General features: G+C 39.3%; 1 protein-coding gene across 1 annotated transcript in view; it reads left to right on the top strand.

The window, feature by feature from the left end:
- The window catches only part of LOC130026079 (bifunctional heparan sulfate N-deacetylase/N-sulfotransferase 3), a 158,456-nt gene that overhangs the window by 76,163 nt on the left and 68,566 nt on the right, over positions 1 to 13,727 (top strand). The window contains exon 6 of the mRNA XM_056116770.1: positions 4,528 to 4,656. Within this exon, the coding sequence (XP_055972745.1) occupies positions 4,528 to 4,656 (129 nt within the window). The remainder of the gene's footprint in view (positions 1 to 4,527; positions 4,657 to 13,727) is intronic.

Below are 13,727 nucleotides of genomic sequence, written 5' to 3'. Positions count from 1 at the left end.
TCAAGTCTCATGATTTTATACAGAGGAATTAAACCACATTCATGTGTAGCATCTCAGTCCTCACACTAATTCTCTTTTAAATCTCTAAACACATCTTCTTATAAGTTCACTGAGATAAAAGCCTACAATATTTCAAGGTGAACTGAGCTGAAACCAGTCCTACTGCTCTGTGTGCTAGGAAAATTTTCCCTTAGTTTAATAAGCAACTGAGGGTTTATCTGAACTCCGTACTAGCCCCCACTCTTACATGTGGTTCTTTGGAGAAAACCAATTAGACTCTAGACCCTGGTTATTTACCTGCAGCTGCTACTGGTGACTCTTCTGCAGGGACCCTTCTTGGGTGTTTATTATTATTGGCTCCTACAAGAGTGCAGACATTTGCCTCTGAGGTTCACAGTGCTGGCCTCAAGTTCCACTGGACGAGATTTTTTTTGATACTGCTTTGACAACCAACCTGCTACCTGCAGCTGTAGGATTTTCAGGGGCCTCATCCATGTCTCAAATTTTGAATATGAGTGTTACACTGCCTGATTTGGTTCAAGAAAGTGGTCCACAATACTGAAAAATTTTCTCATTCCATCTCTACACAAGAGAGATATTTTGAGGAACATATTCAGTGTCTTGTGTCATAGCGTTCAGGGAGCAAAACAATACTAAATGACCCTATCAAATAATTATCTCTGCAGCCTACGATGCCGGCCCACCAAAAAGTCTAGCATTTTCTCTGCCTCTCAGCCTCTCTCTTCAGCCGGTGTGGTTGAAAATCCTGATACACCCTCTTCACTGCATTCCAACTTGAACCATTTGAGAAATGAGAAGTAGTCATATTTCTTCTCACTTCCATCTGAATTTTACATAGATTCAACTAGGCGAGAATGTTCCAAATATGGTCTATTCTTCCATCGTTTTGCAACCAAGCTATTCAAACTCAATCTTAAAAGTGAATTGGAATCATGTGATTTTTAATAATTTGGCACTTAATCACATGTATTTTATTACTTTTATTTTAGGTATTGATAAATACTCTGATATACATTTGAGTCTCATGATAGAAAGTACTTATATTTATATTCTCTCATATGGACTTACATAGGATTTAGAATAAGCTTTTGTGTTTCTTTTTAAAACATGAATAATGCTACTTAAACTTTAATTTATTGGAAATGAACTTCCCCAAAGCTATTAGGGAACATGTTTAATTCAACTAGACAATCTGTCCACTTGCTTTTTAGCTCATAATCCTATGAGGATGAGTGATACTGTTGAATGCAGACATTACCAGATCTAGTACTACACAATTAAGCTGATGTTCCTTCAACTATTTTATCAAGTTCCAGAAGCTTTTAATAAGTCAACATTTACAAATTCACCAAAATAAGTGGGATGCATAAAATTTTGTTTATAGAGCAATGTATTTACTGGCCTGAAAATGTTTTCTAAGAAAATTTTGCTGTACCTAGACTTAAATTTATTATGATTCATTTAAACACTTGACAAGAACTGGTATATTTCTACGTGTTGTTTCAAAGCTTAAGAAATCCTATGCAGGTAATATTTTGAAACCACTAATAAAAATAATGTGCTTTAAAAATCAAGTCTGAGGGACTAGAGTGATAATGCCTTGCATGTGGCCGACCCAGGTTCAATACCAAGCATCCCCTATGGTTCCCCGAGCAGCACCAGGAGCAATTCCTGAGTGCAGAGCCAGTAGTAACCCCTGAGCATCGCCAGGTGTGACCCAAAAGGAAAAAAAATCAAGTCTGAAAGAATAAACATTGATTTGCTCATGATAACAAATAGAATATCTCCCTGAAAATAGTGTGTAAAACTTGTAGCTCTCTAAAGTATACTTATTAATTGTTGCTACTTCTATTGCATAGTAACAAATACATTTCATTTCATTTCATTTCATCATCCTGTTATTCGTCGATTGCCTCGAGCAGGCCCCAGTAACATCTCTTTCATCCTAGCCCTGAGATTATATTCAAGGCTCTTTAGGAGAATGAGACCCATCATTGTTACTGGTATTTGGCATATTTGGTACGCCACGGGGAGTTTGCCAGACTCTGCCCTGTGGGCAGGCTACATTCGATAGCATGCAAGTTTGTCCAAAGTAGGAATGAGACAATAAGATGTCACAAAAAAAAGTTCTGAAAACTTTTAAAACATTATAACATTTTAAAACATTGTAATATTTTAAAACATTATAACAAATACATGTTATAATGAAAACAGAAGATTTAGTTGAATATCATTTTCAAATTTTTTGTTAAAATCTTTTTTTTATAATTGTTCTGGTATTTTATCAAGACAGCATTCAGTAGTCTCGGGCCACTTCCCTACCCTGAGGAGGTTGATAGTGATGGGCAGGTGAAGGAAGGAAATGAGGACCAGGCTGGTTGGTCTTAGTCAAAGTTTATTCCAATACTTTCTCCATTCATTCCTGTCTCTCTCCTCTGCCTCCTCTCCTGCTTCTTTCTCCCCTATGCTACTTCTTTCTCCTTCTCTATCCCCCTTCATCCTCCTTCTCTTGAGTCTCGATTCTGATTCTGACTCCCCAACCCACTCGTACAGTACTGTTAAAACCCAAAGCATGAGGGGTTGGGGTAACAATTACATATAGGTGCGATCATAATCAATAGGGATAGAATTATTTTCCTCTTTGGGGAAAGAATTCTTTGGGGACATCTGCTCCTAGGACAGATTCTTATTATCAGATCAATCCACCCTAGAGCGGATTCCCCTGGGTGTGTTTCTCCTCTTCTTGTCTAACAAACATATAAGCATATATAAAATAAGTCATTTTGTATGGATACAGTAAGAAATACCTTAAACTTACTGAATTGCCCTCTTAGGGCCATCTCGATCTCAGACTACAGTGCTCAGGCCAGATAGTCTTTCCTACCCCCAGCAGGGTCCTAGTCTCGTCGTTACTTTTCGATCATGACAGCATTTGTCTATGATCAAACTCTTAATTTATAGTTAAGAATCGTGGCACTTTGGCCTGGCCCATTTCAGTGCCAGGGTAGTTCATCGCTTGCCCTGGGTCCATTCAGTCCCTCGTCGGGTCTCTGCTTTTGGGGTGTTAGGAACCAAGGGCAACTGAGGTGTAAATCTAGAAAGCAGATGCCTGGGAGTGAATAATATTCAAAGCCAATTAAATCCTAAGTTACAAAAGCATAATATTAACTGTTTTTCTGTATCTATACAAAAAGGACATTGCATAAAGTAAACTATTCAAAAGACATAAGGAGAGGAGAAAGGGAATATTTCACTCATACATATAAAAATCATAGATTTCTGAGGCATCTAGCCTTACAAGTTAACAGAGTCTGATTAGGGGAAAAGCTGATTAACTGGTTGGGGAGGAGAGCATAGGGAAGAATTTACAGATAAACAAAAGTGTTTAAGGAAGTGCCTCAGGAGCACGGTGTGGGTGTAACCTGATAAGCTCCTTGTAGAGAAAGGGAGAAAGGACAAAGCAAAGTCATCCTACAGAATCAGGGGTGGAGGATGAAAATGTCCTTATCATAATTGCATATAACTAATGGAAATGATGACTTTCATATCCAGAAGATGAAGATAACTCCTTTTTTAAGTGACTTTTTATTATATTGTTTGTGGATACTTTATAAAAATTACAAATCAAACATATATCTTTATTGCCTCTAGAGAAGATTGGTTTCAGATTAGAATTTGGGGCAGTTACTAAAGTTTGCAGCATATTATTTTTAAGACTACAACAGACACATGTTTTACTTCTTAAATACTAATTCCAATTTAAAGTATCATTTCCTAAGACTCCCGCTGAATTAATAATTGAAGTCAGAGCAATAGAGTAATAGTTATAGTGGCTAGGATGTTTACCTTGTAAAGAGCCAATCTGGGTTCGATTCCTGGCACACCATATGGTCCCTCAAGCCAGCCAGGGGTGATCCCTGAGTGCAGAGCCTAGAGTAAGCCCTGAGAACCACAGGTGTGGCCCAAAAATTAATTAATAAAGTAATTAATAATTTATCTTTCCTTCTAGAGTTAATATGAAATTTAGTAAAAATTATCCTTAAATTTTAGCAGAGAAAATTCCAATAATTTATCAAGTTTCATTTTCACTTCTTTATCTCTGAAGATGCTGAATTCATGCTAGAAGGACTTTGAGATTCAAAGTAGATAGATAACTGGCAGGGCCAGAGTGATAGTACAGCAGAGAGGGCACTTGCCTGGAACGTGCCTGACACGAGTTCAATCCCCAGCATCCCATATGGTCCCTGCAGCATTGCTGGGTGTGACTCAACACCAGAATAATAATAATAATAATAATAATAATAATAATAATAATAATAATAATAAAATGTTTTTACAACCTAGTATTCTCTCAGTTGTGATGTCATATTTGCTTTGCCAGAGTGTGAAGCAGTTTAGTTCAGGGGTGACACCAGCCTATACATCATCTCTGATGAAAAATAGGCTGTTTCAACAAACTAATTGGTTGATAAAAACTTTTTTCTTACTTATTTATTCTTCCTTTAGGTTCTTCCAAGACAAACCTGTGGACTTTTCACTCACACAATTTTCTACAAAGAGTATCCTGGAGGTCCTAAAGAGCTGGACAAAAGTATCCAAGGAGGGGAACTATTTTTCACTGTGGTCCTCAACCCAGTAAGTATTCTGAGTTACTCATCAAATAAATAACAATAAAAAAAAAAAAAAAAGACAGGGTGGTTGAATTAAACCTGGCCAAAAAAAAGGCCAGGGTATAGGTAGTTGCCAGCTTAAGCATCATGAAGTTCCAGCTTAAAAACAGTTAGAAAAACTAAATGCAATCATGTCTAGCACTAGAAGCTAAGTAACTGCACAGGGCAAAGTCTCGGGACCATGTGTGGCAGCCAGGCCACTCTTCACTGAAGGGGGCCAGAATCACACATCCCAATCAAAGAAAATAAGGGTTTCACTTAGAAACTCTATTGTCCTAAGAGCCACTGTTATCATTTAGTTGGCCTTTACCTCTACTTTACTTGTTCATGTAAAGAGAAAGTGAGCTAATGGAAGAGACTTAGATAGCATAGATGGCAGGACAGAGCAGCCTGTTTGATGAGATGCTGTTCCTCCCCCTGGGCTGAAGCGATAGCACAGCAGGTAGGGCCTTTGCCTTGCATGCAACCAACATGACCAACCCGAGTTCGTTTCCTCCACCTCTCTCAGAGAGCCCGGCAAGCTACCAAGAGTATCTCACTCATGACGTATTCTATATGCCAAACACAGTAACAAGTGTCACAATGGAGACCTTACTGGGCCCGCTCTAGCAAATCGATGAACAACTGGAGGACAGTGACAGTGACTTAAAAAAAAATTACTATTCCATGCAGCGTTCTTCCCCCTTCCCTTCTTAATACTGGTGATCAGACAATAAACCATTCACACACATTTTGGCTCCCAGCAAGTATTCTATAGTTGTGTAGGAAAGAAAACCAATTGGAGTAAGGTGTATGTAAGGTAAAGAAATTGACTAATACAAAAAGTAAAGTGAGGTTGATTTATCTGGAGAATTGTACAACTGCTCTTGGCAATCGCAATATTTAAGACAATAAATGCATAATTTTGCATATTATCAAAAAAATCTATCAACATGAAATTTGGATAAAATGAAAAGAACAGGACTTGAGAAACTGCTCTTGACCTGAAGTTTACAGGTCTTACAAATAAAATTACAGGTATTTTTCATTATTTGTTTTTATTTGGTGACTTTCTCTTCTCTTACAAAATGAGATCAAGGGAAGTATAACTAATCTCTGGGCAAAATAATCACCTGTATTTAAAAATCAGCTTAGCTGGGGATAACAAGGCATAGATTTTGGCTGTTTATCAGCATTTATAACCTCAAATATAGATGATCCTGATTTATAAATAAGAAAGAAAATTATCCTTCTAACTTAATTCATTGTAAATAGATGTGTCTTTGGCATCATTTTTCTGTTTTTTTCTTTTTCTGTTTTAGTCTCTTCAGTCAGTATTGTATGGGAAAAAAAAGGAGTTTATTATGTTTTTCATGAACTGAAAACTAAATGTTCTTAATATGTTAAAATTTTTGACCAGTTCTTTTAAGAACTATTTGATATATAAAACTCTATTTTACATTCCCTTTCATCATAAAATAACAGGACTGTGAATAGAATTATCTATTTAATTCTTTTAACCAATAATTGCTTTGGTGATTCAAAATTTCTAGTATTACCATTTCATATCTTTCTATACCAAATTAATTTCATTTAACATCAAAATTAGACCATTTATGCATAACTTAGTGATAAAAAATATAAATTTATAAGAAATATTTTTTCTGATTTGAAGTAAGATTATTAGGCAAAAAACCCGTGATGTATTTGATATGCCAAAAACAGTAACAAGTGTCACAATGGAGACGTTACTGGGCCCGCTCGAGCAAATCAATGAACAAAGGGAGGACAGTGACAGTGACAGGCAAAAAACTTGTAGTAAAGTTTGAATTAATATTGGATACAAAAGTGAATTAAATTAAATGAATAAACACTTTAGATGTTTAGCAAATCTTGCTACTTTTCAGAACCATGTCAATAATATTTTATTTTTTTCTCTCTGTAGGATGAGGACATAATAAAGAAAGAAAAACCTCTATCACATCAGTTAGCCTTTCTTGATTTAGAAAACTTTTTTTCAGTAATAATCACTTTCAGATAAATGCTGGAAATAAATTACAGAGTTTTCTAAACATCTTCAGATAAGCAACCACTTCCAATTAACTTTCTGGAATGCCAACTCCAAAATTTGGAAGCAACTGTAGTTGCCTGGAGATGTGTATTTGAGAAATCTGCTTTTAGATTCTTTTAAAATCTGAGAGAAGACTTATCATTAGCTAGCTAGTGTGTTTGTTTTATGAACAGAATGAGAAATGATGGCCTCGTTATCATGAATTCCCCACCCCTTAATTGTTTGGATAAAGTTTATATTAAAATTAATAAAAATCCAGATTTAGTGAGTTATGCTGGTAATAATACTCTTTTCAAGATCAGAATGGCAATGAGAAAAATTTAATGAAATCACAGATATTAGAAGGAGCAAAGATATAAATTCCAATTACAACGGATTTAAAGACAGCCTTTGTAAGCTTAACTAACACCTCAGGCTTTGATTAGAAGTGTCACTTTCTGAGAATACCGAAGAGATGGATGTCTATTGCAGAGAGGTATTGGAGACTTTAAGAAAGTCTTGGAGACTTTCTTAAACATTCTTAAAATTCAAATTTACATGAGTTAAAAATGAAAATATAAATAGGACTGTTTATATTTGAAAGAAGAGTTTCTTCTTTAAGGAGAATCAAGGCATTAAAAATAAAAGATTTTTCCCACTTATTAAGATAATATGAAGGCACCATAATATCTGCTATCAGTATTATGGAAGGATAGAACCAAGCACTTGTCTGTGTTACACTGAAATAAATCACAACAAAGATAAGTAGAATACTCAAAAAGATTAACTCTCTGGTGTTAAATGTTCTACTGTTACCAGAATATTAGAACATTTTCTGGGCTTGATAGAGAGGTTTCATCAATTTGTATTTGTTGTGGGCCAGACCCAGGGTTGCCTGGGGCTCACTCTGGGCTATTCACTCAGGGATCACTTCTGGTGGGGCCCTCAAAATACGGGGTGCTAGAGATAGAACCCAGGTTGGACACATGAAAGGAAACCATCCTACTGGCTCTATCGTCACTCTGGCTCTGGGTTAATCAGTTTTTAATGTTTGGGGCATTTGGGAGTGGACTCATCAAGCTACACGAGCCTGGGACCACCGAAAAATTAAATGGTTTTCCTGATTACATTTTGCTTTCCTACTTATACTTATTTCCTACTTATATGCTTATAATTGGGCTGGAGCGATAGCACAGCGGTAGGGCATTTGCCTTGCACACAGCCAACATGGCCAACCCGAGTTCGATTCCTCCGCTCCTCTCAGAGAGCCCGGCAAGCTACCAAGAGTATCTTGCCTGCACGACAAAGCCTGGCAAGCTCTCCGTAACGTATTCAATATGCCAAACACAGTAACAAGAAGTCTCAGGATGGAGACGTTACGGGGCCTGCTCGAGCAAATCAATGAACAACGGGAGGACCGTGACTGTGACCATGATGCTTATAATTAAATTGTGTTGGGCCAGAACTATAGTACAATGGGTAGGGTGAATGCCTTGAACATGTCTGGCCTGGGTTTGATCCCTTGCATTCCATCTGGTTCCCCCGAGTCCCTCCAGGAGTGATCCTTGAGGACAGAGCCAATAGTGAGCCCTGAGAACAGCCATCAAGCCAGATCGCTCATGAGTTGGAAATCCCTGCATACAGCCAACACTGCATATGGTCTCCAGAGCACTGTCAGGGATCAATCCTAAACACAGACTAAGAATGACTCCTGCAGAGGCCACTGTGCATTGCCCAAATGAGCCTCCACAAAACAAGAAATTTTGTCACTGAGATAGTAATATCTACTTTAGACAAACTGGCAGGCTACCAAATGTAACCTGCCCACACGGCAGAGTCTGGCAAACTCCCCGTGGCATACCCAATATGCCAAATATCAGTAACAATGAAGGGTCTCATTCTCCTAACTCTGAAAGAGACTTGAATATGGCACTTTTTTAAAAAAAATCTCAGGGTTAGGACGAAGAGACATTACTAGGGCCTGCTCGAGGCAATCGACAAATAACAGGATGGTTGTGATTGTGATTGTGATTGTGAGATAGTAATATGCAATATGATTTTTAAAATTTTTTTAAATTTTGCTCTTTATTTCTCATATATTCCATCAAGAGAGGGTTCCCTAATCAACTCTTAGAATAAATTCCAATCTTTCAGTTCCTCTATAATTCATAATTCAGTTTCATTTATTAATTTCATATTCTTGGCTCATTGATTTCATCCTGAAAAGATTCTGCCAATGTACTGAGTCAGAGTTTGAAGCCTGTCAGGCTAAGATATAGACGCTGTGATGTTTGTTGATGATAGAGAATAGTAATAGTTACCTTACAGATCAGGGAGGAAACTATCTTAGCATGACATCTAGCTACAGACACTTGGCATTATATTTCTACACAAATATCTATAACACCAAACAAATAGTCTTGATCAACTCACGTTACTACCAAGTAACTTCAAATAGTGAGCACGACTACTGCTTTATGACCTAAATAAAATCAACTGTAGAGTGCATATACCTATGAAGTGGTATTATAAAGATGACCAAGAGAGATTCATTGATGGTGACCACCTGTTCTAATGAAGAGAATCTTATAAAATCTATGGCACATACACTTGTATGAAAGGAATTAGGGAGCATTGACTGCCTGCTATAACATGAGTTTCTAGAGCCTCCTATTTTAGGAATATGTGATAAAACTTAGCTAGTGAGATGAATGGAGTAGTTATGCTTGAGTCATGCTGTATTTTACTATCATCATGGTAAATGATATCTAACATAATGTCTGGGCCAGAAACATAGTACAGCAGATAAGGTGCTTGCCTTGCACATGGCTAACTGCGGTTTGCTTACAGCACCGTAGATGATCCCCTGAGAACTGCCAGGATGAGTTCATATTCATAAACAATTATAAGGTACATCGGGGGTGCCCGCCCAAAAGAAGAAGCTAAAGTTTTAAATGGTAACCTAATAACAATTTCATATTATCTTCCATTGCTCTGGGAAAAAAAAAGATGTCACTTTTCTGTACCAGTGTTCTTATTTTCTTATTTATAATTATTATATGTTCTGATTTATTGCTGATCATCTTGCCTAATAAATAAGCTTTAGATATTAAGGAATTTACAGTAGATACCAGTGAAACACTTTACTTCCTTATAACAGGTTTGGCAATAAAGTCATAGTTGTTTTACTTATTAATCCAAAAGATCTTTGAGTTATGAGATTATTACTCTTTCCACACTTGCTTGGAATTCAAGCAGAAATTTCCTAGCAGCAGGGCAAAATTATACTTCCTTGGCCAAACTCTCAAGCAGCTCATCTAAACAGCATCTAATACCTTTAAGTCCATATCAATTCAATTATTTTGTCTCTTTATTATTCATCCTTCTTAACGCTGCCATATTGGTGGCTCTTTCAGGGTCAGGGGAATGAGACCCATTGTATTTACTGGTTTGGGCATATCAAATATGCCATGGATAGCTTGCCAGTCTCTGCCGTGCGGGTGGGATATTCTCAGTAGCTTGCCAGGCTCTCCAGAGGGATAGAGGCTTTTAGGGCAGCCTCTAATTACCCTTGCAGGTGTCCCTATGGTTCAAACCATATTTGAACCCTATCAAATATGGTGTGATAATCTTGTATTAAGCGTCTTATGATGTGTCTGGAAAGTGTCCTGGAGCATGGCGGCAGCTGGGTAGTGGAAGTAGTGAAGGTAGTGGTTCTATGAGGTATCTATCTGGTATCGGTAGGGTGGGTCTTCTGTGTGGAATCCCTGGGTGTCCAGAGGTTGGTGGAAGCAGAAAGAGCAGGGTAGGGGGTGGGGCTTCTGGTTTTAATCCCTTGGTCGCCAGACATTGGTGGGAGCAGGCAGAGGATCTCTGTCCCCAGGTCTATTGAGCCTGGAGTCCAATGTCACAGAGTTCCACTTACGTGGTTATGTGGGGCTTCACTCATGCATGAGTCTCGGCCCGAGCATCCAGAAAGCATCCTGGAGCATGGTGGCAGCTGGGTAGTGAAGGTAGTGGAGGAGAAGCTGATAAAATCTCAAGGCCAAATTAGGATGCCCAAAAAAAGGGACAAAAATGACTGTCTGTATGGCTGACCCGAGTTTGATTCCTCCGCCCCTCTCGGAGAGCCCGGCAAGCTACTGAGAGTATTTGATATGCCAGACACAGTAACAACAAAGTCTCCAATGGAGACGTTACTGGGCCCGCTCGAGCAAATCGATGATCAACGGGAGGGCCTTTACTTACTTTACTTTACTTACTTTCAATGCACATATGCTGGCATTGGATGCATCCATCGAGGACCTGATGGTACAAGCCCAAAAGATCAAGTATGACATCATTGGTCTGACCAAGACAAAAAGGCATCAATGACATCACACCATTTTCGACACTGGAAAACTGTTCCTCGGAACATGCGACAAAAGAGGCATCGGTGGTATCGGTGTCCTTGTCAACACAAATTTGGCTATGAGCATTGATTCATTTGAATGCCTAACAACCTGAATTGGACGATTAACTTGAATAGATGTGGCTCACTGCCGGCAGTTTCTATCTTCATTATCTACACGCCAACATCCAATTATGATGAAGGAGAAATTGAGAAATTCTACATGGAGCTGGAAAAGTTCTATAAAGAAGACCACACCTCCTACAAGATCGTTGTCAGTGATTTTAATGCCAAGATAGGACCCAGAAGATCACCCGAAGAACTCCACATCAGGACCCATGGCCTAGAATGGAACGAACAGGGTAAGAGACCGTCTGAGTTCATCATGTCGACAAAGATCATCCATGGTAACTCAAAATTCCAGAAGGCTGAATCTAAATGTTGGACATGGGAGTCTCCTGGTGGATGGTTCCACAATGAAATTGACCACATCATATTCAATCGACAGGTTTCCCTGACCCATGTCGTTGTTGTCCCAAAATTCCAAACAGGATCGGACCACTGTCTCCTTCATGCAAAATTCTACTTCATGGATCAGGGAGAAAGGGTTGCAAAGTTTAACAAGAGAACTCCCAGAACAACCACCAATTGGGAACTCTTTGGCACTATTACGGCAAGCTAGGAAGATGCCGTTGTTGACAAGATTGACAAGGAATATGATAGACTGGTTCAGCACCTCCATGATTGTGCAAGGAAAGCCAAGAGAGAGAGCCACACAAAAAATGCCTCTCTTGGAAAATTCATGATCTTATTCGCCAACATGGCTTGGCACAAGCCTCAGGCAACTGCAAGTGAACTTCTGAGCTCACAAAGTAGTGCAGAGAAACAATAAATGAAGACCTCAAAGAGAGAAGAGCAGCAGTAGTGGCAGATGCTGCAGAAACCAGGAAAAGCATTCGCAACGCCCACCTGTCCTTCACCAACCACAAGACCAAGTTGACTGCCCTCTAACGTTCTGATGGATCTATCACATCTTCCAGAAGGGCAATGGAGAAGATCATCCATGACTTCTACTCAAATCTCTTCCATAGTCACGTCCACTTACCTACATACCAAGTTCTGCAAGATGGATATGTCATTCCCAACGTTCTCCCTTCTGAAATTTGACACACCATTTCGTCAGTAAAGAAGCGAACAGCACCTGGCCCAGAGGAGGTCAGACCCAAACACCTGAAAAACCTGCCGTCAGTACTCATCAATACACTGGCTTGGCTCTTCACACGCTATCTGTCTGAATGCAAGGTTCCGTCCCGATGGAAAACCAGCAGGACTGTACTACTGTACAAGAAGAGAGACATCCACAACATTGGCAACTATCGCCGGATCTGCCTGTTGTCTGTCATCTACAAGCTGTTCACTCAAGTCATCCTGAATAGGATTGGCAGAACACTAGATGAAAGACAACCATGTGAGCAAGCTGGGTTCCACAAGAGATTCAGCATGATCGACCATATCCACACGATAACCAAGATCATTGAGGTTTTTTGGGAGTTCATGATGCTGCTCTGTTTAATGTTCATTGATTTAAAGAAGGCCTTTGATTCTGTTGAGACAGAAGCGGTCATCAAAAGCACTAGCCAAACAGGGCATTCAAACTCAATACATCAGGATCCTCTGTTAGCTGTATTATGGATTCACTACCAGGATCTCACAATTTTACAAGGAAGTGATCATCCATGTCAAGAGAGGGGTTTGGCAGGGTGATACCATTTCACCAAAACTGTTCAGTGCCACCCTGGAGAATGTCATGCGATGACTGGAATGGGAAGGAATGGGAGTGAAGGTAGATGGTCAGCAACTACACCACCTCCACTTGGCTGATGACATCATTCTAATAACACCAAACATTAGCCAAGCAACACAAATGCAGGCCGATTTCGACTGTGAGTGTGGAAAGGTCGGTCTACAGATGAATCTCACGAAGACAATGTTTATGAGAAACAGGCTCCTTCCTGACATTCCATTCGCTCTCAAGGGAATGAACATCTCCCAATGCAACAGTTATAGGTAACTAGGTTAAGAAGTCAACATGACGAATTACCTGGCACCTGAGTTGCGCAGGAGGAAAAGAGTGGCTTGGAACGCCTTCAAGAGCATCAAAGAAATAGCTAAGAGGACGAAGAACCTCCAGTTCGGGTCACATCTCTTCGATTCCACTGTTCTTCATGCATTAACATACGCCTCAGAGACCTAGGCCCTACAAAAACAGAATGAGAACGCTATTTGGGTCTCCCAAAGAGGAATTGAAAGAGCTATGCTTGGAGTATCATGCTTCACTCAAATGAGAGACAGAATCCGGAGTTCTGACCTCCGTCGACAGTCAAGAATCAGGGATGCCATCTTGTTTGCCATGGAGTCGAAAATCAGATGCGCTGGACACATAATGAGATTTGGAGACAACCACTGGACTAGAGCCATTGCCAACTGTATTCCATGGGACGTCAAAAGATCACACGGCCGCTGTCCTACGAGATGGTCAGACTTCTTCATTAAGACCCTGAATAATGATTGGTTTGAGGATCTTTGTGTTCCTAGAACAAGCAGATGCCATTGGGCT

This window comes from Sorex fumeus, unplaced genomic scaffold (assembly GCF_029834395.1).
Source record: "Sorex fumeus unplaced genomic scaffold, SorFum_2.1 ptg000033l, whole genome shotgun sequence".
Classification (NCBI taxonomy): Eukaryota; Metazoa; Chordata; class Mammalia; order Eulipotyphla; family Soricidae; genus Sorex; species Sorex fumeus.
Note: the sequence above shows the minus strand (reverse complement) of the source record. Positions and strands in the feature narration are given on the sequence as shown.